The following is a 23334-nucleotide window of genomic DNA, read 5'->3' as shown; positions in this document are numbered from 1 at the left end:
TTTTACAGGCAGCCCTGAGACTGACCCCTTACGGGAATGCTAATGTGTCTTCTTCCAGCTCTCCCGAAGGGACTCCTTTGTGGCACCTGTGTCTGGGTCCATTTCCTTCTCAAGTATCTGAAGCAAATTCCAATTCCCCACCTGCTAGAAGGAGATGGACCCACTACTTAAACTCAAAATTTAACCTCTCACAACCTGAATCCTCTAGCCCAGCCCAAAAAATATCCAACACAGTCCCCTCTCTTCCCCCAACCTCACTGACCACTGTCACCTTGTGACTTTGTGGGTTCCAGCCCCGCTGTCTGGGTTTCATAAACAAAGTCAGAGAACACTGAGTGGGTGATGGCTCCTAGCCTAGAAAGAAGCCTCCGCTATCACGTTAAAGACTTCCTTAGAATAGCTCTCTGCTCCCAGAGGCCCACCTGTCCCCAGGCCACCATGCACGCCACCAAGGACTCTTCCTACTGCTAAGGCAAGAACTCTGCCAGAACAAAGGTGGCCGGCCGCCGCGTACTCGGAAATGTTTAGCATTCTGCCTCTGACCAACTCTACAACCTCAGGCGAAGGTGCTTCACCTGCCCGAGCTTCAGCCTCCCCATCTGATAACTGGGGCTCCAAGGGCTCTGCGGACTGCTGTGGGCTAGAAAGAGAGAGTTCATGGTAAATATTTCCTTGGTTTAATGAGTGCTTCAAGAAAGGAAATACCTCCAGAGGCCCAAAAATTAGGGTAACTGCTTGACAAGACAATTTGGTAACATCAATCTAAGTCAAGATACGTGGGCCAGGGACGGAACACTGGTGTAGAGAACACTCAGGGAGCCATGCACAGGTGTCTCTGGTGGCCACAAGCAATGGTGAAAGATTAAAACGTGTTCAGCTCATACCTAGGCATTTGGGAGGCTAAGGGCAGAGGTTCAAGACTCTGACTCAAAAAACAAATCAAACCAACAAAACAAATAAACCAACCCCACCCCCCATATTATCCTTTTTTTTTTTTTTTTTTTTTTTTTTTGAAATGTGGTCTGGCTATGTAGCCCAGGTTGACCTCAAACTCAGTATCCTCCTGGCCCAGCCTCCAAAGTGCTAAATGACATTCATGTAACACTATGCCCGACTAAGGTACACCATTCAAATCAAAGGGAAAAGCGGACAGGATCTGGAAAGATGCCGAGCTCGGGAAAGCGTGCAAACACAAGGACCTGTCTACAAACCCTAGTGCTGGCTCACAGGAGTCTTAGTCTCTTTAAAAGATTTCCAGAAGAGCTGGGCATGGCAGCTCACGCCTCTAATCTCACCACTTAAGAGGCTACAGCAGAATTGCCAAGGGTTCTAAGACAGGTCTGGGCTATAGAGTGTGAGACCTTGTCTCAACCCCCATCTTCTCTCACAACCCCACTGAAACTAAAAAAGGCTGTGAGAGAGTGGCCAGCTGCCCAGTGTTGTCTTGGGTCTCCCCGTCTGGTTTCAACAATGTGTCACTCATATTGAGGCATAACAGGCAGGCCTCAGCTTCATCTTCCCAGCAGGTCAGACAGCAGGGCTCTCCTACAGGATGCCTTCCAGAGCTAGGTGGGCAGCAGCAGGCTGTATCAGTGGGCTGTCTATGTGGGCTCGGGAGCAGGAACCAACTTGCCCCTTTCACAACCACCCCCGGCTCTCTGTAAAATGTCAGCAAGCTAGGGAAGGGGGGGGGCAGAGAGACAGGCAAGCTGTTAACCCGCAAGATGCTGGGGCGTGGGTGGTGCAGGCCCAGGCTCCCAGACAGCTATTTTGGCATGTGCTATGATGGTGTTCAGCCCTGGCAGGGGAGAGGCCTTTCTGTGGGAGCTTTGAACTGGCACTCTGCCAGAAGGGAGGAGGAGGAGATCTCTGCAAATAGAGGGAGAGAGTTCTGGGTACAAGTGGGGTCCACTCTCTTCCTCAGGCTGTTCACAGACCCCAGGGTCCTCTGAACCTAACCTCTGAATATTCTTCCCCTGGCACCTAATAAAAGATCACAGATGGATCCCTCTTCTCCAGGTTCAGCCATCAAGCACCCTGATGGGTTTTTTCTGGGCTCAGGCTGCCCACCCAGTATCTTTACAGCTGGCCTGCTCCTGCTGAAGGGACCCTGAGGACCTCATGCACCATGGCAACTCCTTGTGAGGTACAACCTCTCAAAGAGTACCTAAGGCCTCCTGAGGCTCTGCAAGGAAGGATGGATAGACACGAAGGGTTAGTAAGCACGGCCGTCAGGTACCGTGCCAAGGCTTTTGGGTTGAGGTCCAGGGTGGACTTCAAGACCTTTCTTAGCCTTGGTCTTTTTCATCTATAAAATGGAAGCAAAAAGCCGGGCGGTGGTAGCGCACGCCTTTAATCCCAGCACTCAGGAGGCAGAGGCAGGAGGATCTTTGAGTTTGAGGCCAGCCTGGTCTACAAGAGCTAGTTGCAGGACAGGTTCCAAAACTACAGAGAAACCCTGTCTCAAAAAACAAAACAAAATAAAACAAAAAACAAACAAACAAAAAACAAGAAAAAAATCACCCAGGCCACTATAGTGATGATTCTATGCCATTGGAGGGCTTAGAAGCCTGTAGTTAATGGCCAGAAGAAAGATGACCTGGGTAACCCCTGGACACAGTGAGCAGAGAGGGACAGCATGAGTGCTCTTTTCAGTTCCCTCGTCCACCCTCCCTCCCGTGGAGCACAGCTCTAGGTGTACACACCGCTCTCACAGGTCCTCAACGGTCCATGTTCTGGCCTAGACTTTCCCGCCTAGGCTGAGGGCCAAGGGGACGGGGGACATTGGCACCCCAAGGACACCCAGGGCCCTCCCATGAAACACAGAGGTAGAGGCTGAGACAAAGTACCGGGAATGGCTCCAGGAAGGAGGGGAGCTGTGAGCCTAGGGCAGGGGTTCACCTTCCCAACGCTTTAATATATCCTTTTATATATCCTTTAATATTCTTTAATATAGTCCGCCATGTTGTGGGACCCCGACTATACAATTATTTTATTTTACAATTATTCCTGACTATAATTCCGCTACTGTGATGAATCAGTTGTAAATATTTGTGTTTTCCTATGGTCTTAGTCGAGCCCTGTGAAAGGGTCAGGACCCACAGGTTGAGAGCCCCGGGCCTAAAGACACAGGGTCCCCGGCCTAAGATAACACAGGGCAGGAAGGAGGTGGGAGGCAGGTTAGGAGTGCCAGGTAAGGATCTCAGAAGCAGGTAAGGCTTTGGGGGTCCTGATGTGGCACAAATACACATGACCCTAGCTGGCTGTGAGACCTTAGCTGAGTCAAGGCTGTTTCTCTGGGCCTCGGCCTTCAGGGACCTAGAAGGGTGGAGCCAAGTGATATGAAAACACACACCCCTTATTCCTGGTTTCCCTCGGTAGCTGGAGTCTTCAGGTAGCTCACCAAGTGAAGGTGTCTGGGTCCACACACAGCAGGTGCCAACAGCCTGGCAGAAGGGAACTTTTCTGGCGCAGCCTTCCCCACGGTAGTCCTGGTCCCCTGCTGCCGCCACAGTAATATTGCAGGGCAGGTTCCTGGGTCAGCTCAAGGACCTTGAAGTCCTTTGGCCCACTATAGTAGATGAAGGGACCAGTACTTCTTTCAGGGACCAGCTCAGCCCAAGTCTCAAAGCTAGCCAACCTGCCCATCAACCTCCTCCCCTCTGGGGGAACATGGAGAAGTCTGGAAAAGCTTCCAGGAAGACAGGGGCAGGCCTGCCCAGCCCCAGGTCCCAAGCCTAGGCTTTCTCTGCCAGGGATCAGAGTCCTCTCTCTGTCCTTGACTGGAAGGGTACCTTCTCTCATATTTTCTTGTAGTAAGTACAAATCCTGGTCAGTCCACACGCTGGGGTTTGGCCTTTTCCATGGTGACAAAATGACAGGAACTGCCCATCCCCTCCCCTGACCTGCAGGCCAGAAACTGGTCCATGTGGCAGTAGACAGGGACCAGGAGAATTCATCCTTCATTTTCCCACAGGAGCCAGCTCCATACCTGGGCACAGGGCTGTATGAGGAGCAAAGAGAGCAGGGTGCACCCAGCTGAGGCACTGAGGTCCCTTCTTCTCCAAACTGGCAAGAATCCAAGGCTTCTCCAGCCACCTGGGCTGTTCCCAGCAATAGCCTGAGCAACACAATTGATTCACTCAGAGAGGTTCCTTTTGCCCCCAGACATCCTGGCGCCTCGGACAGGAGTTCTTACCTCTGAAAGAGCGGCATCCCTCAACTCGTCCCTCCCCATTCATTGCAAAACCACCCCAAACAGGGGCTCTTTCTGCTCATGCTGCTTAGCAGGCACCTCTGCCAGCCTTGACTTCAGGACTATGCTCATAGGCCCCAGGTGGCACGGCCTCTAAATGAGACCTATTGTGTCAAACTTGCTCCACAGGTGTGTCTCCTGCCCTCTGGGAGCTGATGACTTTGAGACTAATGAAGGGCAGGAATGGCAGAACAGACGCTCCGGCTCCCAGGGGGTTGGACGGCCAAAGCTCCTTCTGTCGACATGTGAGTGATGCCAGGCACTTTCTGACGCCCCTGGGGTGCAAAACCAGCTAATCCACAAACTGAGTGACCTGCCTAGGACCAAGCTGCTGGCAAAAGGCCAGAGGATGAGTCGATCCCTCTCCTTAGACCCTGGACTGGTTCCGGGAAACTGTCCTCCCACTGGTGACTGACCAACCCTTAGGTTCAGAGAGCCTGAGTGTAAAGATTCCACCAGCTCCACAGGGTAGAGGTAATCAGATGACCCGGGGTCCCAGCAGACCTGTCCCTCCTCCAGTGGGGAGCCGAGGGCTCCCAGCATGAAGCAGTAGGGTGGGATGGAGACAGAGGTGGGAAGACTCTGTATGCTGAGGAAGTTATAGCTCAGCTCTGTGTCTCACTGGACTAAGAAGAGGTAGATGGCAAAGTGCTCCCCAGATCCCAACCCAGTGGTGCCAACCGTATAGGGCAGGGGTAGGATTGAAGGAAGACACCACAGATACTGTTCTTTCTGACTTGACCACAAGTGACACACATGTGCCCCACCCCCACCCCCGCCAAGCCCACAGCAGAAACTGCTAAGTGAGCCAAGGTCCAAATACAGCGCCCAACATGGCTTGAGCAGTCCCCACTCAGCTGGTTGTCACTTGTGGACCTGTCTTCTGGCCCATTCACTTAGGAGGCCCCTCAGCTTCAAGGCGTAAGGTGTGAGTGGGGTGATAAAAGCAGTGTGATAAACACAAAGTCCAAGGAGAAACAAGAGCTGGGTTATAAATAAGCATGGAGCCTGGGAAAAGATGGAAGAATGGTTCCATCTTGGGCACTGATGACAGCAGTATTCATTAAAAGGACAGAACCCAAAGCAGAGGCACTAATCCAAACATCTATTCCCACTGTCACCTGGCATCAGATGAAGGGAACGGAGGCTAGCCTCCCTGGTCTGCCAGAGGACCCTTTCCCCCACAGCATCTCCCAGTCTCTTCATTTTTTAAGAGCACACTGCCCTGGTGCAGGGCTCCAGAGCTCAGGCCACTGCATCTATGTTTCTAGAGGTGTTCTGATTTTCTTCTCAATAAGCATCCTAGAAAATCACTTCCCATCCCAGAGTGGTGTGATCCTGTACTTCTCCAGTTGTGAGCTCTAGAGAAATGCCCAGGCTCACTTCTAGAGCTGAAGAACCAGATACACCAATAGTAAGATCTAAGAATCCGACTTTCTTAAAGCTCCCCTGGGCCTCTGTGATGTTGTGTTTGGGATCCCGGTACAGAGAAAGGGATGTGGATTTTGGAATCAGACCAACCTGAGTTCAAATGCTGTCTCGGCCTCTTATGTGCTGTGTCTCTGGACAAATGGCTCCTTTCTGATACTGTGTTTATTTCATCTATAAAAATGGAAAAATAGAACCTATCCTGCTTATTTTAGAGATTATATAAAGGGACTCATCATTCTGCTTGTTCTTCCTGCTGAAAGTGCCCAAAGCTCATGCCTGCATCCACAAGCCTATGCTCTTCAAAACGGGCACAGCCACAGGTCAGAAGCACTCAACACTTGGTGCCCCATGGGCAGCAACAGGAAGCCTTCAGGGGAGCCCCTCCCCCGCAAGAGCCTGTGAACACTGGAGGTTACATCCTGCAGAGCTGGGTGTCAGCTGCTCTGATCTTGCAGGGCTGTGGGTGCCTGCCCTGTCTGATGTGATACTGAGCTTGCGTGGCTTCACAGAAATCTACTGAGCTCCATCTGCCAGTGCAAGGATCCAGATCAGCAACACACTGCAGGTGCAAAGAGCAGGGCCCTGGCTAGGGTAAGCCAGGCAGAGGGCATAGATCAGCACCACAGGCACACCACCCACACAGCAGAGGAAAACCACACAGGTTATTAGTAGGTAAATCTACCCTGGAAAGGGCCCAGGCAAAGCTCAGAAGGGGCCAAATACAGCAAAGCCTTAAACAGACACAAAAAGTAAGAAGGAGGCCCTGGGCAGAGTCCAAGAGGTCAGAGTCCAATCAGCTAAGGCTCTAGGGTCCTTAGCTGATTGGCTGCAAGCTCTTCAGCCACCAAAGAAATCCGAGGTCAGAAAGAAATCGATCTGAGAGCTAAGTAGGATACTCCTTGGTGGTCCCTTCTACCAGGGCTTTTCGGGTAGGCACATATGGGCATACATGCCATGAAATGCCAGCACTCACTCTCTCCACACCCTCGCCCAGTTTCCCACCACAGACGTGGTCAAAGCTCTGTCACAGGTACAGTATGGTGATATCTGGAGTGCTTTGGAAGGGGGCAAGATGAAGCCTCAACAGCCAGCCCTGATTCAAAACTATAGCCCACTTCGTCCTTTTCCAAAGCAAAAACTGGAAGAAGGTGGGGGAAGAGATGCTGACTGCTTAGCTGAGGGAGAAGGGGTATCTTCATGCTATTTACGAGTAAAGCAGAACAAAACGCTAGACACCCACTGTTCCAAGAAGTTTAAAACATTGTGTAATTTAATCAGTGACCTGGAGACAGCCATGTGCTCTGGCAAATCACGGTGACCACAATCAGCAGATGCCAAACAGTGGTAGTTGGCAGATAGGTTCCAGAGAACACGAAGGGGGGTGTGATCGCCCCCACCACGCTGGTAAAAAAAAAGGCTCAGGAAGACTGTCAAAAAGGAGTGCTGCTCGCCAGTCGTAGGGCTCCTGACCGCTGGTGTCAAGGAGTTGGGGAGACTCTGTCTCCCTGCGGGAGGGTTAGGAGCTGACCCTACCACGGCACTAAGGACGAAGCGCACGACACAGCCGGTGCCAGTTCGCGCACCACCCGGGCCGCCTGTGCCGGGCGCTTGGACACCCACGCCGGGGCAGCCAGTCCCGCCGTCACCCCGCTCACCTGTGCCCAAAGAGCCGCAGCCCCGGGAAGCGCCGCTTGGTCAGGCGCCGCGGCGCCTTGTCCGGCTCGGGACCCGCGTCGCGCTCGGAGTCGCTGGACGAGGCGGAGGCCGACTCCGAGTCGCTGCTCCGGGCCTCGGGGCTGGGGTCCCGCGGCTCCATCCGGCCCTAGCCCCGGCCGGCGGTGGGCCCGCGGGAGACGCCCATGCCGGGCCGGCGGCCGGGGCTCAGCACGCCCGCTCCGCACCGCCCGCCGAGCTCATGGCGAGCGCGCGCTCCGCCCGCCCTGTGCTGCGCGTCCCCGCGCCCCGCTCCCAGGTGCCGGGGAAGCGGCCTCCGCTCCAGGAAGTGCCGACAGCCGCGGCCGCAGGACCCCGCATAGCTGGCCGGGCCTCTGCCTGCCCGCCCGCGCCGAGCACGCCCCCTCGGCCGCACAGCCGCGCTCGCCCTACGGCGCCCTCTGTCGGCCTCAGGCCGTGCCTCAGCCGGTCGGGGCGGCCTGGAGGCGGGACTTACAGAGGTACCACCCACCCCCAGCTCGGCGACCGGCCCGCCGGCAGGGGACCGACTTCCTGGCCCGAGCCGCTCTAGCTGTTCCCAGATGTCTGATCTCCTCCCGCTCCCCTCAGTCCTCCTCCTTCAAGCAACCTACATGACCAAAGTATACACACTCGAGGGCGGCTGTCACCACCCCTCCTCCCGCATCACAAGTTATATATTGCTCTCTCGCACCCACTCAGCCACTCGTGGCGCCCTCCAACTCTTACCCCCTTGGCTCTCCGAAAGAACACCCACAACAAAAGTCACACAAGGCTCTCCCTGAACACAGCACACACGCCCCTCACATTTAATCACCCTCAGTCATTACTGGACTCACACTTTCCTCTCACATTCAAGACACCAAAGTCATTCAGTGACCTTCACACACTCACAAAGAACCTCAGTGTTCCTCAGACAAAGTCATCCCTCCACAGCTGCTCACAATGGCTTCAGTCCCTTACCCATTCCTAATGTATGAATTTTCCCCAGCACAATGTCCAACATGAACTTGAGCTCTTACACCATAGGGATGCCCTGTGTACTTCCTGCACATTCTAATACACATAAGGATAACAGTCAACCTACATGTTCCTTCCCATAAACACCCATAGTGAACAAAATATCTCCTACACACGGATCTCTGAGGGCAACGATTACAGGACCTCAACGTTCCCTCATACACACACATCCAGAAATATTCTTCAGTTTTGACACACATTCTCCTCCAGAAATGAGACCAATTGGAACCAGAAGTCACCAGGAGACACACCATCACACATGTTTGGGGATCCACAACTCAGGTGGTCTCTAGATGCAGCAGAGCTATGGGAGGCCTGGAAGCCTTGGTCCACCTCCTCCTCAAATCATGCCACCCTGATGCCTACTGTTTCAGTGTGCCCTCCCTTCTAGAAAGCCATATCCTGTCTCCTTCACTTTTACCCTCTCTTCTGGGGCTCTGACAGCCTGTTTTCCAGGCTGAGCCTTCCACAAACAGCCAAAGCAAGGGGACTGCGACCCCCAAACAAGCCCGTGATTTTGAGCAGCAGCCAACACCCAGAGGCCCAGAACCCTCTCTGATACAGGTTCCACTAGGTCTGGAGAAGCCAGACTCCAGATCTCCAGCCAGCGATGGGGATTAGGATGGAAGACAGCCTGGCCCTGGCTTCCTGAGGCACATATGTTTTCTTTGAGGAAGTCTTCGGGTGGTTATCACCAAGCTCTATGGGAAAAGCTGGAGGCAGCTGGATATCCCGTGGAGTTTACTCAGGCCTTGCATTGGACTGGGAAAACTCCAGCAGCACATCACACAGTGTACTGCAGTCGGTGCTGGGAGGGCTTCTCTCCTCCCCTCAGCTCCTATCCTGGAGTGAAGCCCTGTACCGTGTTACTCCAAGCCTGGAAACATCAACGTTGCCCTCAAACCTCTTTCGTTTGTGCCTCCATGGGACTACTGGCAAATGGACGGGTGAGCCCACCTCTGCCATTCTTCCACACCAGTCAGAAAGTGCATAGAGAGATGGAGGTCTCTGTGCCCATCCCAGGCCACCCTTGTACCTACTGTGTCTGGGGAACCTCAGCAGGGATCTGTGGCACATCCCAGGAGCGGGAGCGCCACATCTGCCTCAGTGACCCGGGCAGTTCGGCTTCTTTCGTCCCCAGGACCTTCGCGGGGCCCAGAGCTGCAGCCACATCGCAGCCTCCCCCGGCGCTGTGGCCAGCCCCCAGTGCGCTCATCCTGCCCAGCGACTCTCTTCCTCTTTCCGCACTTCCTGACTGGGGGGGTGGGGGGGGGCTGCAAGAGGCCGGCTGGAGGCTCAAGCCGAGGACCACAGGGCTTGTCGGCGCCTTCCGCTGACTGGGGCAGAAGACTGGCAGGGCACAGAGCTGCATGGGAGTACAGGGGGCAGGTGGGGACAAGCCCAGCCTAGCAGTCAAGAGAGAACCCCAAACAAGAGTCAAAAGCTGCCAGGCAGCCACTAGACCTGCCTGGGCTGGAATCTGCACCCCAGCTCCAGTATGCCTTTCCTTTCCTAGTAACTTCTCTGAATTTCATCTCTTGGTCCCGCTAACGTCTCTCATTTCACGACATTCCCCGAGGTACACTGGCTCCAGGGTACCAAGACTGTCTGTATCCAGCTTTCTTAGCATCTTGTTTGCACCATACCATCCAACAGAGCTAGGCACACAGAGCCGTGGTGTGTTGGAAAGGGCAGTGGATGAGCTGTAAGACACCAACTCGTGTTCACTTTCTCCCATCTAGCAGTGGGACCTGGACCAGGTCATCAATCTCCTAAAGCCACTTTACTTGGAAACAAGACTATAAACAATTAACTAGTGAATATGTTTTCAGAGAGTTTTGGGAAACCTGTTTTCTCATCTGTAGAATGGACTATAATTTGGACTCATTGGGCTGTAAGTGGATTAAATAAGAGGCAAAAGGGTTTATAGACTATGTAGAAAATATTTATTGGTTCCTTGTATACATGGGATGACGTATTAGAGCAGGGAGCTAAGAAGGAAGTTCTACCTTCATGGATCTTAGAGCCCAGTAGGGGAAGACAGTCAGGAAACAAGCGATCCATGCATGTCAGACAATGGGATGTACTATTAAAGAGAGAGAGGGAGGGAGGGGAAGCAAAATGAAGGGGGAAGAGAGTGATAATCAGGGGACTGGGTAAGGAGGTGAGATTTGAGAGTAGAACCAAATAAATCAAGAGAGTGGACCATGTGGCTATCTGGAGAACAGCGTTGTGGATAGAGAGAGCAGAAAGGGAAGAGGCATGTGGCTGAGGAACGGCAGGCAGGAGAATGCGGGAAGGTCTGGAAAAATCCTGAGGCTAGACTGCCCTGGAGACGAGGCTACCTCAAAGGCCTAGCAAACAATACAAAGCAGAAACAGTGTCAGTTCCACTAAGCATCATGCTGCAGAGTCCGCTGACAGTCTACCTGGCCTCCATGCAGCTCTGCGCTCTGTGCTCCTGTGACTAGAACAGAGCAGCTTTCAGTAACTTACCTGATGAATGGACACCTCGGATAATTAATACTCAGTCTAATAAGCACTTGTGGGCCAGAAATCTTACTAATATATAATTATTTCATTGAATTCCTTAATGACCCTAAGAGGTAAAACTTGTTATTTTCCTCTTTTCTAATTATAAAAAAAAAAAACAAAAGAAACTGGGCATGATGGTCCCTGCCTTTAGTTTTATCACGTGGGAAGCCGAGGCAGGTGGATTCCTATGAGGGTCAGCCTTCTCTCTACATCAGGTTTCACACCAGCCACAGCCACATAGTAAGACCTGATCTTAAAAACAACGCTGGTCAGTGGTGGCACACCATTAATCCCAGCATTGGGGAGACAGACGCTGGCAGATCTCTGTGAGTTTGAGGCCAGTCTGGTCTACAGAGCTAGTTCCAAGACAGTCAGGGCCGTTACACAGAGAAACCCTGTCTCAAAAAAATCAATCAATCAAACAAACAAACAAAAAAAACCCACCACCACCAACAAAACACACACAAATTACATTTATGTGTGTTTGTCTATATGCACGTGTGTACTTGTGCCACATGTACGGAGGGCAGAAGACTATTTGTGAGAGTCGGTTCTCTCCTTCCAGCATGTGGGTCCTGAAAATCAAACTCATGGCATTAGGCTTAAAGCAAGCATCTTCATTCTCTGAACCATCTTGTCAGACCTGTTCTCCTCCTTTTACATGAGAAAACAGAGACACAGACCTGCCAAGCTTGGTAGTCTAAGATTTTCTTGTATTGAGATTAAGAATCTAAACCCCTCAAAAAAAAAAAAAAAAGTAAAAACAAAACAAAAAAACCTGCAGACAAAAAATAATCTGGCCAGTGGTGGTAGTTCACTTCTTTAATCCCAGCACTTGGGAGGCAGAGGCAGGTGGATCTCTGAGTTTGAGGCCAGCCTGGTCTACAGAGTGAGTTCCAGGACAGCCAGGACTATACAGAGAAACCCTGTCTCAAAAAAACTGAAAAACAAACAAATAAAAAACCCAAAACAAACAAAGACTCTAACCGCAGGTCTATAAGATCTTACTGCCTTCCTAAGGTTTGAATGCGTGTCAGGCTCTGTGTTTTTCCAATTGCTGTCCCTTGAACACGAACATGTCACCTCTGAGTCCTTCAAGATAGATTCTTTGTGGTGAGGTCTATGGGAGACTTTACCCGCCAGACCAAGATCTATTCTAAAAGGAGGCTGTGGCAGGGCCCAGCCTTCCTCCCAGGCATTCTGCAAGAAGCTGCAGCAGTTAAACAGAGGAAATGGGGCTGGGCTTGTTTTCCATCTGGACAGCAGAGGCAGGAAATGGAGCTCCTGGAGGGGAAGTCAGGCTTTGAGCTGCAGGGTAACTATGACCGTTCAGCCAGGGCCACTCTGGGCTCATGCCGTACGAAGCTGCCAACTCTGCTATCCAAGTTGAGTGAAGAGGACAAGGCTGGGAGGGACAGGTGCACAGGGCTGGGGAAGATGCTCTTGTTAGTTCATAGGACATGTGCCAGCACTGGGGAGCTGGGGACCCCTCAGAATCCACCCAGGTACACACAGGAACAGGAATCTGGGTAAGGCAATTATTCTGGGCTTTGCTGAAGCCCCTGAGGATGAGGTGTTCTACTTTCTCTGGCCTGGATAAGCAAGTGGGAGCTGGAGAAAAGAAATGTACCAGGCCACCAAATACTTAACCCACGACCTGGACATCCTCTGCCCTCAAAACCTGCCTCCTTGGTCTGACCTTCAGGCTCTTTGTGTCCCGAGTGCTCTTGCTTTCTTGCTTCCTGGCCCAGGCTTTCCCTGTGGAGGTGTTCTTTCAGCTTACATCATGTAAGGTATGCTTTTTGTAGTAGATGCTCTGTAAACAAAATTTCCCTCTTTTTTCATGCTTTCTCAGTTGTGGACCTAAGCCCTGAATTTCGTTCTGGCTATGCTGCTGGTTGCTTGTCTTGCTGGCATGGTGGTCCTTGCCATTTTGTTAACCGGACCCTTCATCTTCACACCCCAACCCAAGAAAGTGGAAAGTACCCAGGACAGAGTCACTTAGCTGACACCCAGCCCTTGCTGTGGGACTCTGTACCATTAACTGTAAGTTGGACTTGATGATTCCTTTCTATTTTATTTTATAATTATGTATTCATTTTTGCAGTTCCAGGGATGGGGATTGAACCTAGGTCCTCTTGCATACCAGTGTTCTACCACACTAGACTATACCCTCAGCTCTGTCCTGGGTGACAATAACTTAGTCTGTAGCCCATGAGGGCCTCAAAATCACTATGTAACCCAGTGCTGCAGGTGAAAGAGGCTCCACCAGAAGCTCCTTCTGGGAGGCTTCCTGAAAGCTATGAACAGAAAGGAGTCTGACACGGAAGAGGTATGACTCTAACGGCGGTGGGGGGGGGGGGGGCCAAGGGAGACAGCCCCGGCATGCGCAGCTGAGCAGATAAAGAGAGTTCTTCAGACTGTCATCATTTGGAAGTCACTCTTTGCTCTGTCCCAATCTCCACACTGAAGCTCAGAGGGGAGTTTGGATGGTTCTCTCTTAGGTTCAGCAGGATCTGCCTCTAGATACAGCTCCCTTTTGTCCCCAGTTTGGATTAAACAAACCCCTAGAGCAGGACAGGCAGATACATGATGATCCTCCTATAACCTGGTAGAGTCACACACTTGGAATGCAGAGAAAACCTTCAGTGCCCACTCTCCTCACTACCCCTTCCAGATACCCGCATTCAGTATAGAGTCCAAAGAAAAAATGAAAGGCGGGTCTTGGGAAGTCCACAAGGTTGGGGACTTTGGAATGAAATAGATCAGATTAAGTTTCCCGTTGTGTGGTCTTAAGAAATTGCTTGACTTCTCTGAAGCTTCATAAATTGAGTCAGTGATCTTGAGGGAACTCCAAGCCTGCTGTGCACACCCCATTCCCCAATCATCTGTAGCCTGAAAGCCCGGAATCTATTCCCAGTCTTTTCCCAAACTCTTTTACATGCCACTAAAGAGGTTTCCCAGCCTGCATTGACCTTTGTCCTTGGGTCCTAGCCCTTAAAGTTCTTCTGAATGTCCTGTTGTGAAAATGTACCAACTCAGACAAAAACCAGAGACTTTCTGGTGCCCTCACTTCTTTGCAGCACTCCTGGGAACCTCCTCAAAACCGCAGCTACCTCTTAGCCACCTTGGACATACCCAAATGGCTTATGCTAAGTAGCGTTTGAGCTGCTGGGGACACATCCCAAAGTCTTTATGCCGAAACGAAGTCTGATGAAACCCTCTTTTGGACAGCCAACTGCTGCTCAAAGGCCTTAGAATGAGTCTATTCCCGCCTCCGGACTTTGCGGGCCCTGGCCTTTCACTCCCTCTTGTGCGCAAACCCCCAACTGGAGGAAGGAGTTCCTGTCAGGGCCTGGGCTCTGACAAAGGAAGGAAAATGGACGGACCCCCGGCTTCCGGCTTCCTCTGCCAGCGGTCCCCTCCCTCCCCCTGCTCCAGCTCAGCTCTCTGCCCCCGGTTTTTGCATTTTTAATTCGGGACAGAATGTGATCTCTAGCAAGCTTCTTGCTTTATCCTGTTGCTATTTAAATTACAAATCGGCCCCATCTCCCTGTCACTCCAGGGCTATTTTTAGCTTCTGGTAAATAGCGGCAGGGAGAGTAGGATCGGGTGCCCCTCCCTCGAGGAGCTCTGTCCCCGTGGCTGCGTGCTCGTCATAGGGGGCACCCTCCCTGCCAGCTGGTCCACTAGTGCCCTGGGAGGGTGGAGGGATAAGGGGGCAACGGGGACTGGGACATGCTCCGTTCCTGCTCTTGGCGTAGGCAGGCTTTGCTGTCCTCAGTTCCCACCACCTAGCATTGCTCCGAGTCTGCTTCCACCATCCTTCCTGGACCACCCTAACCCGTCCAGCCCTCGGGAAGATCTAGCTGGAGTTTTTACTACTTCACCTAGAGTCAGGAACTATATGCCTGTAGTCTGTGTCATCATCCTTCAAGCCACACTATAAAGTGGGTATCATTGTTCCCATTTTTCCATATGAGGAAACAGGGTTAGAGGTGAAAATTTCACAACTCAGAAAGGTCAGAGCTGGCTTCCACTGGAACTCTCGGGCCCCTAAGCCAGTGTGCATATCTCTCTTGGAATGCAGGTGTCACACCTTACATCTCTGTGCTCAGGTGAATGGACGCATCAGAGTGTTGCCATATGCTTGCAGGGTCCCATCTACTGGATCAGGGGTAACAGCCCATAGCTCCTGGGCCTCATATGGCCCAGTGCCTGATTGTATAGGGTCCTACGGAGCTACGAATGGTTTTTCCATTTCTCGAAACAGGAAGAAACCAAAGAATAGGATTTTGTGACAGCCAGATGATATGAAGTGTGAAGTTCAGGGTCTATAAGCAAAGCTTTAGAGGAAACCAGGCTCGCTTACTCATTCACACATTGTCTATGCTGCCTTTGCACCATGGTCAGGGCTGAGTAGCCATGACAGGGAACTCAGGACTTGCAAAGACTAAAATATTTACTGTCTGTCTTTGTACAAGATCCGGCTTCTGTTGAGGAAAAAGTCTGAGTAATGCCAGAAGTCCAGGACCATGACAGCGTGTACAGGGAGACCTCCTGCCTGCCACACCCAGCAAATCATCTCCACTTCGCTCTCTTAGCCATATCTTTCTCTTTGGCTTCTCCATAGGTGATGCCAGTGGTTTCCAAACTGGCTGAACTATCGGAATTACAGGAGAGGTTTACAGATTGAGACTCTAACCCCAGTTGACCTAGGGGAAGATGTCCAAGGGTAGGGTTTAAGAAACCATTCTTGCCAGCCTGGTCTACAATAGCTAGTTCCAGGACAGGCTCTAAAAAAAAAAGCTGCAGAGAAACCCTGTCTCGAAAAACCAAAAAAAAAAAAAAAAAAAAAAGAAGAAACCATTCTTTTGGGGAAAGATCTTCACTGATCCCACATCAGACAGAGGTCTGATCTCCAAAATATACAAAGAACCCAAGAAATTGGACACCAAAAGATCACATAATCCAATAAAAAACAAAAACAAAAAACGGAGTACAGACCTAAACAGGGAACTCTCAACAGAAGAATCTAAAATAGCTGAAAGACACTTAAGGAAATGTTCAACATCCTTAGTCATCAGAGAAATGCAAATCAAAACAACTCTAAGATTCCATCTTACACCTGTAAGAATGGCCAAGATCAAAAACACTGATGACAACTTATGCTGGAGAGGTTGTGGGGGAAAGGGAACACTTCTGCATTGCTGGTGGGAATGCAAGCTTGTATAGCCCCTTTGGATGTCAGTGTGGCGATTTCTCAGAAAATTAGGAAACAACCTTTCTCAAGACCCAATAATACCACTTTTGGGTATATATCCAAAGGATGCTCAATCATGCCACAAGGATATGTGCTCAACTATATTCATAGTAGCTTTGTTTGTCATAGCCAGAACCTGGAAACAACCTAAATGCCCCTCGATCAAAGAATGGATAAGGAAAATGTGGTACATTTACACAATGGAGTACTACACAGCAGAAAAAAAATAATGACAGCTTGAATTTTGCAGGAAAATGGATGGAACTAGAAAACATTATTTTGAGTGAGGTAACCCAGATACAGAAAGACAATTATCACATGTACTCACTCATAGGTGGTTTTTAAACATAAAGTAAAGAAAACCAGCCTACAAACCACAATCCCAGAGAACTTAGACAGCAATACAGATGCTAAGAGAGACTTACATAAATATAATCTACATTGGAAGTAGAAAGTATAAAAGACAAGAACCCCCCCGTAAATTGGGAGCATGGGGACCTTGGGGGAGGATTGAAGAGGGAAGGGGAGAGGCAGGGAGGGGAGCAGAGAAAATTGTAGAGCTCAATAAATATCAATTAAAAAAGAAACCATTCTTTATATTTATTTTATTTGCTTGTTTGAGAAAGGGTTTCTCTGTGTAGCTTTGGAACCTATCCTGGCACTTGTTCTGTAGACCAGGCTGGCCTCAAACTCATAGAAGTCTACCTGCCTCTGCCTCCCAGCTAAAAAACCATTCTGTTATTTTATTTTTTCCTGATGTCTTACCAGAATTGAACCTAGGTTCCCACACATGCTCGGCAAGTACTCTGTCACTGAGCTACAACTTCAGCCTTAAAAATATTTTTTAGGTGACTGGAGAAATGGTTCAGCAGTTAAGAGCATGTCCTGGTCTTGCACAGGAGGCAGGTTTGGTTCCCAATACACATGTGGCGGCTTGTAACCACCTGTAAATACAGTTCCAGGGCATCTGACCCCCTTTTCTGGCCTCTTTAGGATCCTCTACACAACTAGAGGTTCATACACGTGCACATAAATTTTAAAAAAGTATTTTTTTTAAAAAATCATTTAAAAAGACATACCAGGTGATTTGGTTTGGTAACTACGGGGCATAACACTAGAGGTGGCCCACAAACAATAAACCCAGCATCCCTCACACCTTTCTGCTTCCTCAGCTGAAGCCCAACCCTAACCGGTGTTGGGGATACCTTCTCCCCCGTCCAGATGTGGATGGGAGACGTGAGGCTCTCCGTTTAGGCCTGCTCCTTTTGATGGGGATTTGTTGAAAACCAGGTCACTTTAAACCCAAGCAAGAGCCTACCCCATTCTAATGGGCTTTGTTTTCCAGCCTGTGGCAATTCTGAGAGCTACTTCTCAGCAGGCCCCTCCTCCCTAGAAGCCTCTAAAGTCCTGCTGAAAGCCCCTGTGGTCCTCTCTTGCGTCAGAAGCAGCCAGGCCTCTGTCCTGCTTCCGCTTGCACCCCAGTCTCTTGCCCTCATATTTCTATGCCCCCGCATTTCTGCCTGAAAGCCTTTTCTCTCAGTGAAGGGCTTTCAACTGCTTTTCTTAGCAGCTCCTCACAGCAGGACTGGAGGTTTAGCTGTGAGCCAGAGTTTTATGGAACTGTGGCAGGCAGAGAATGTGAAAAGGACCACGGTGGGCCAGAGCTCCTGAGAGCCCTGGGACAGCAGCCTGGGTCAGCTGGCCTCTTCCCACATGGCTGTTCCTCTGCTGCCTCTGCCTCTTCTCTGAAGGCTTAAAGGGCCCCAAAGCTGCTTCCTCCTTCCAGACTTCTACCTAGGAGCCGTCCTCGCCTTAATGCCTGGCTCAGCTCTAGTGCTAAGATTAGACCCCTGGCTGACCTCAGCATGTAATGATCTGTCCTGCCCGGGTATGAGCCTCAGAATAAGAGACCTAACTTGATTCTTTGCATCCTTGATGGCTAGGGACCTCCATGCTGGCCTGTGGAAGAGTGTCTACATGGAGAGTTTTGGATCTTACAGCTGCCTCGCCACCCCCTATGTGTGTTCATGAGCACACAGCATCTTCTATGTCAACCCTTTAAGGATGCTCTGTTCACTATTTTCCAAGCTTCTACCTGAACCTGGCCTCCTTTCCAGTAGAGATGCAACATTTCCCTGACTTGCATCTAGAGAAAATCCTGGTGTGGTGCTTTTTTTACAGAGCTAAGAGCATGTATGTCTCTTTTTTGTAAGAGCATGTATGTCTCTTTTTTGTAAGAGCATGTATGTCTCTTTTTTTTGTAAGAGCGTGTATGTCTCTTTTTTTGTAAGAGCATGTATGTCTTTGACCAGATCTCCTGACTCCCAAATCAATATTTCTTCCAGGATTCCACACACTCTGCTCTTCCCCCAGGGCTACTTTCAGGAACTCCTCTATCTCAGCCAGAAGCCCTGGCAGATACTTTCTTCTTAGCAGGGCTCTGGAAGACCTTGGTAATGGAGCCAGGCATGCTCTTGATTCTCAGAGTGAAGGTAGGGCCCTTGGGAATCTAACCTATTTCCATTTTCTCTGAGCATCCATCCCACTGCAGGGTGATGGTTAAGTTCCCTCTCCACCCCTCCTCAAGTGATAGATCCAGGCCTAATGGCTTCATAGCCACTAAGGCCCTTTCAGCTCTCAGGGCTGAACCAATTTTATGCTTTCTTCCCAGAAGGTTTGAAGAGAACCAGGGCACTGTCAGACATGCCCAAGCCCCTTGAGGTTGCCATTAGAATTGTATTCTCCCATCAGGCTAATGGCTTTATGGGATGCAGATGCACATTGGGATATCTCTACTGGGCCCTTCAAAGAATGCCACTCTGTGCCAAGGGCTTGATGGTGAAGTGGAAATTGAAGACTGCCCATCTCCTCCCTTCCACCGGGGCCCCACCCTTGTTGTGAAGAACAGTGCGCTCTCTCTCACAGACACCTCACCCCAGGTCATAGGGTGACCTGCCTCCAGCTGTTTCTGCCAGGGGACCCTTTGAACAGAGGTGGCAGGATCAAAGAAGTGGACAGTTGACAGCGTAATTAAGTTGCTGGATGGACAATGGGAATGGGTTCTGCTACTACAGATGCTAGTGTCGGTACGCTATGTTAGAGGGGCTTGGTGGGAATGCTCTTCTCCATTCTGGACAGTAGGTTTCCAGCCGTTATGGCAGGAGGCACTTCCTGCCCACCAGCTTGTGCTCAGCACGGGGGCAGCCCCACAGGAGGACACAGAAGACGAGGCTGCTGTGGCTGATTCTTCTGGAAGAAAGGCGCCCAGCACACAGAGGTCTGTAAGGACCACATCTCTGTGGGCTTTCAGAGACACAGCACTAGGGGCACAACTGTCACTCAGCAAATAGATGCTGAATGAACAGAGCTTTCACATTTCACAGCCAGGAGGGGAATGCATTCTTACTGCTTTTCTGAATCCTAGCCCCTACCGCAGGACCAGGCAAGCGGCAGGTGGGCGCGTTGTGAACGCTGATAGCGCAGTGAGGGGTGGTCCCCGCTCAGTGTCTCCTCGGTCCCCAGCCTCCTTACCTGTAAGACACCTGCTTTCGGAGGTGCATCTGGCGAAATCGCTCTTCCACGGGGGTTCCGGCAGCCACACTTCGGGTACCCTCGGGCCAGGGTTGAAAGACCTCGGCCTCCTCACCGCGCCGGCAGCGCCGCCTCACCACCTCCTCCTGCATAGCACGGCCGCCGGCGGCCCTGTCTCCGCGCGGTCCTCCTCCCCCTGGCCCCTCGGCCATCCTTCGGCGGACCGCGTCCGTGCTCCCGAGGCCTGGCGGGAATCCCACCAAAGTTCAGTCTCGAGCGCTCCCCTAACGGGGGCGCCAGGCAGGGAGCAAGGCAAAGAGGAGCCGGATCTTGCACGTCCGTCGCAACGTTAAGCCCAGACGACAGGGTCCCGGAGCTGCAGGAGCTGAGAAAGGCCGGCGGAGATGTTCTTGAGCCCTGGGGAGACTGTGTCCTAGGAAGGGTCGCGATGCTGCGTGGGGTGCTGCCGGGGCGAACCCCGGACGACCGGACCCCTAGGACGAGCCCAGCCGGAGCCTTATAGCTGCCGCTGCCTGCACCAGAGTGTCACCTTAGTGACACTGTAAGCCCTGGGGTCCGAGGGGAGTGCGTCGCCTAGAGCTGCTTGACCCGGGAAAGCGAGCCCATTTCAGCGGGCCGCGACTACCCACCTCGCTGGGGTCTCGAGACCAGAGTGCGGGATGCTGCCCTGGCTCACCTCTGCGCCCCTACCCTGGTACTGGTACCACCTGCCAATCATCGCTCCACCTGTCACTCAGCCGCAGTGATGCATACCGCTCCTTCTGTCCCGCGTTTTCCGGCCTTGGCATTCGTTGCTGCTGTAGGCAGGTTGGCGGGGGGGGGGGGGGGGGGGGGGGGGGGGGGCGGACAGGGGCGGTGACACGAAGCAGCTTTAACCCTGTCCGCGCTGTGGGAGTTTAGGGTTCAGGTTGGATTTGAGGAAGGGGCACAGGAAACATATGGCTTACATCAATCTATAGGTACATATTGCAAATGTGAGAACATCATCCCCAGGCCTAGAGCTCTCAGGACCAGGGCTTATTTAAGCTGGACCAAGCTGGGTTGTGTATAAAGCCAAAACTCCCAACCCTGGGATGCTGGGCCTTCTGGAAGTCCTCTATGTTCTGGATTTGGGGTATCCCAGAAAGCTAAATCAGTATCTTCTAGGACAGAAGCTATTAGGAGAGAGGAGGAGACGGGACCAAAAAGAAACTAGAGGCTTCCATGGAGCCCATCTTAGGTTGCCTTGACATCTTAGCTCCATGTCTGTCTTTGCACCATCTTCTCTTGGGCTTGGGGGTGTTCCCCAACTGTACTATTGCAGGAAGCGGGGTGAGTCCTCAGATCTAATGTCTATTTGTGACCCAGACTTTATCTTTCTGAAGTTGACCTATGACCCCAGATCCCTTCTCCATGCAGTATTTAATGACAATCCTTTGCCTATACTCCAGCCTGGCATTCAAGGCCCATATCCCACCATCCAACCCCATCCATCCATTTCCTCTGATGCATCTTATTCTGGAACTGTTATCAGTTCTTCATAGAATCATTTAGACAGTCCCATCCACCTGGGGTTCCTTCTCATCACACATTTTAAATTCTGAGGCTCCATTAAAAGCTTTCCTTTCCAAAACAGCTTCTCGACTGGTCCAGCTGAATGGCTTCCTCCTAGCCTTCCTTGTCCTCTCTGAAGATGTCTAGTGTAGTCTGCCATTCCTTCCCGTTGCCCATGAGTGTGGGAAGGTGGGAGAGACCTGACTTACATAGGTCAAGAATGGACTGCTTTGGGTTCCTCTGATACTCTGCATCCTGGCTGTGGCTGTGCTGTCCTATGCCTTTGCTCAGGTTATCCATTGCCCAGGGTGTGTTCTCTTCTCACAAGGAAAGCACACCCATCCTTCAAAGCTCATTTCCAGAGCCATGGCCCTATGCATTCCTTCTTGGTGCTCTACTGAAGATGCTCTCTCTTTCTGGCCCAAGCAGATTGCATCGGGCAAACCCTGCACACCCTCACAGTAGCAACCACATCCCTGAGCGGCAGGTATTATCCCTTCCTTCATGCTGTAGAGAAGGATTCAGAAATGACATTCAGTGATTTAGTTGCTCAAAATAGCTCAAAATAGCTCATGGTGAGTGGCAGGGCATTTGAAGTCCAGGCCTCTGGTACCAGCTCTCGTGCAGCCCCCCTCCCCCTCTGCTGCTGTGGCAACCCTCCCTTTCCTCTGTAAATTTCCAAAGGCCTGCTATCACTTTGCTCCCCACGTCTTAGTGGCCCAGCAAGTCCCCTTTGGATTAAACTTCCTTGGCTGCAAAGGAGCTTTCTCCCCAAAGCCGAGTTACAAAGAAATCCTGCTGTTGGGGATGGGAGCCCCGCCCCGCAACCCAGCTGCCCTCCAGTCCACCCTTCTAGGACTCTGACCTTTGATTTTCAAGCAAATCAAATCTGGAGGATCAGAGTAGCCTCCTACACTGTGCATTACGGTAGTGCTGGCTGGGTCTGACGTTCACTCACCAGCTGCCTAGCTGCTGGCTTCCCAGGTGGGGTTTTGTTTGGCTCTTTCCTGCAGAGCTCTCCCCCACTTAGCTCTTTTAAAGTGGGCTTCATTCTGCCATCCACACACACCTCACTCCTCAGGGCTAGCTGCTGGCTGTATTATCTTTAAGCTAGGGCTTGGCTTTCTTCCCAAGAGGAGAAAAGTGAAGCCCTCCTCCTGCCCATCCTCATCACCTTCTGCAGCCTTTTATAGTGGCATCTTACTCCTCTGGCCCCAGCCCACCCATTACTGCTGTACTTAGAAAACAGTTACTGATGTCTGCAGCATAAGGGCTGTGTCACTAAACATTTTCCTGGACTTCTCAAACAGCTTTCGGAGGGTGGGTACCATTTTACAGATGAGCTCACTGGGGCGGAGACATTAAGTGGAATAGGGAGAGAGCACACTCTGATGACCAAGCAACTTGGATTCATTTGGAACCAAGTGTGTTGGCCTATCTCCTCCACTCCCAGAGAGACACAGAGTACTTGCTACTTACATCAGACAGGTGTTCATTTTGGTCAGATGGTTCCTGAGCTGGTCCAGCCTCCTGGGTCTGGAACCTTGCTTGGCCCATCTCTGCTCATGGCTTCACCGTCAGCTACTTACCCTGTTTTCAGAGCTGTCAGCTACTTACCCTGTTTTCAGAGCTTTGGTTTCGAGCTCTAACAAAGGGTTTGTTGTGGTCATTGAGGCAGGATAACTGGCATTGTCAAAACTGTCACAGGGCTGTGTCAAAGCAGGCTGCCAGGACTGACAACAAAATGTGAAACTATTGCTCCATTGCTGGGGATACACCCCCTTAGGGACAGGGACATGCTCCCTCTCCCCCGCCAGGAGGCATGGTCTATGGCAACTTGTGGGCGGGGAGTAACCCTACATCCTAACACAGGCTGGGGAAAGTTTTGGATAGAGGTCTACTTGCTAGCCATGGGCCTCAGGAAACCCTGAGAGTCAAGTCCCTTGTATGGTCATAGAGGAGGAAGGGGAGCAGGAAGGGGCTCAGGGGCTGTGGTGGAGCCAGAAGACCTGTGTTCACAAAGCAGCTTTGGTGTGCAAACGGCTCTGAAATGG

At 51.4% G+C, this 23334-nt stretch overlaps 1 protein-coding gene across 5 annotated transcripts in view; it reads right to left on the bottom strand.

Annotated features, from left to right (window-relative positions):
- The window catches only part of Dgkz (diacylglycerol kinase zeta), a 31070-nt gene extending 21456 nt beyond the window's left edge, over positions 1-9614 (bottom strand). For 2 of the 5 annotated variants that reach the window (XM_038329641.2, XM_038329647.2), the window contains exon 1: positions 9439-9614. In XM_038329641.2, coding sequence (XP_038185569.1) covers positions 9439-9614 — 176 coding nt within the window. Of the gene's footprint in view, positions 1-7341; positions 7608-9438 lie in introns of those variants that run through there. The other 3 variants (XM_038329644.2, XM_038329645.2, XM_038329643.2) reach the window with 2 other exon arrangements.
- Positions 9615-23334: the final 13720 nt, after the last annotated feature.

Source organism: Arvicola amphibius, chromosome 5 (genome assembly GCF_903992535.2).
Source record: "Arvicola amphibius chromosome 5, mArvAmp1.2, whole genome shotgun sequence".
Classification (NCBI taxonomy): Eukaryota; Metazoa; Chordata; class Mammalia; order Rodentia; family Cricetidae; genus Arvicola; species Arvicola amphibius.
This window is presented reverse-complemented; position numbering and strand designations above follow the sequence as displayed.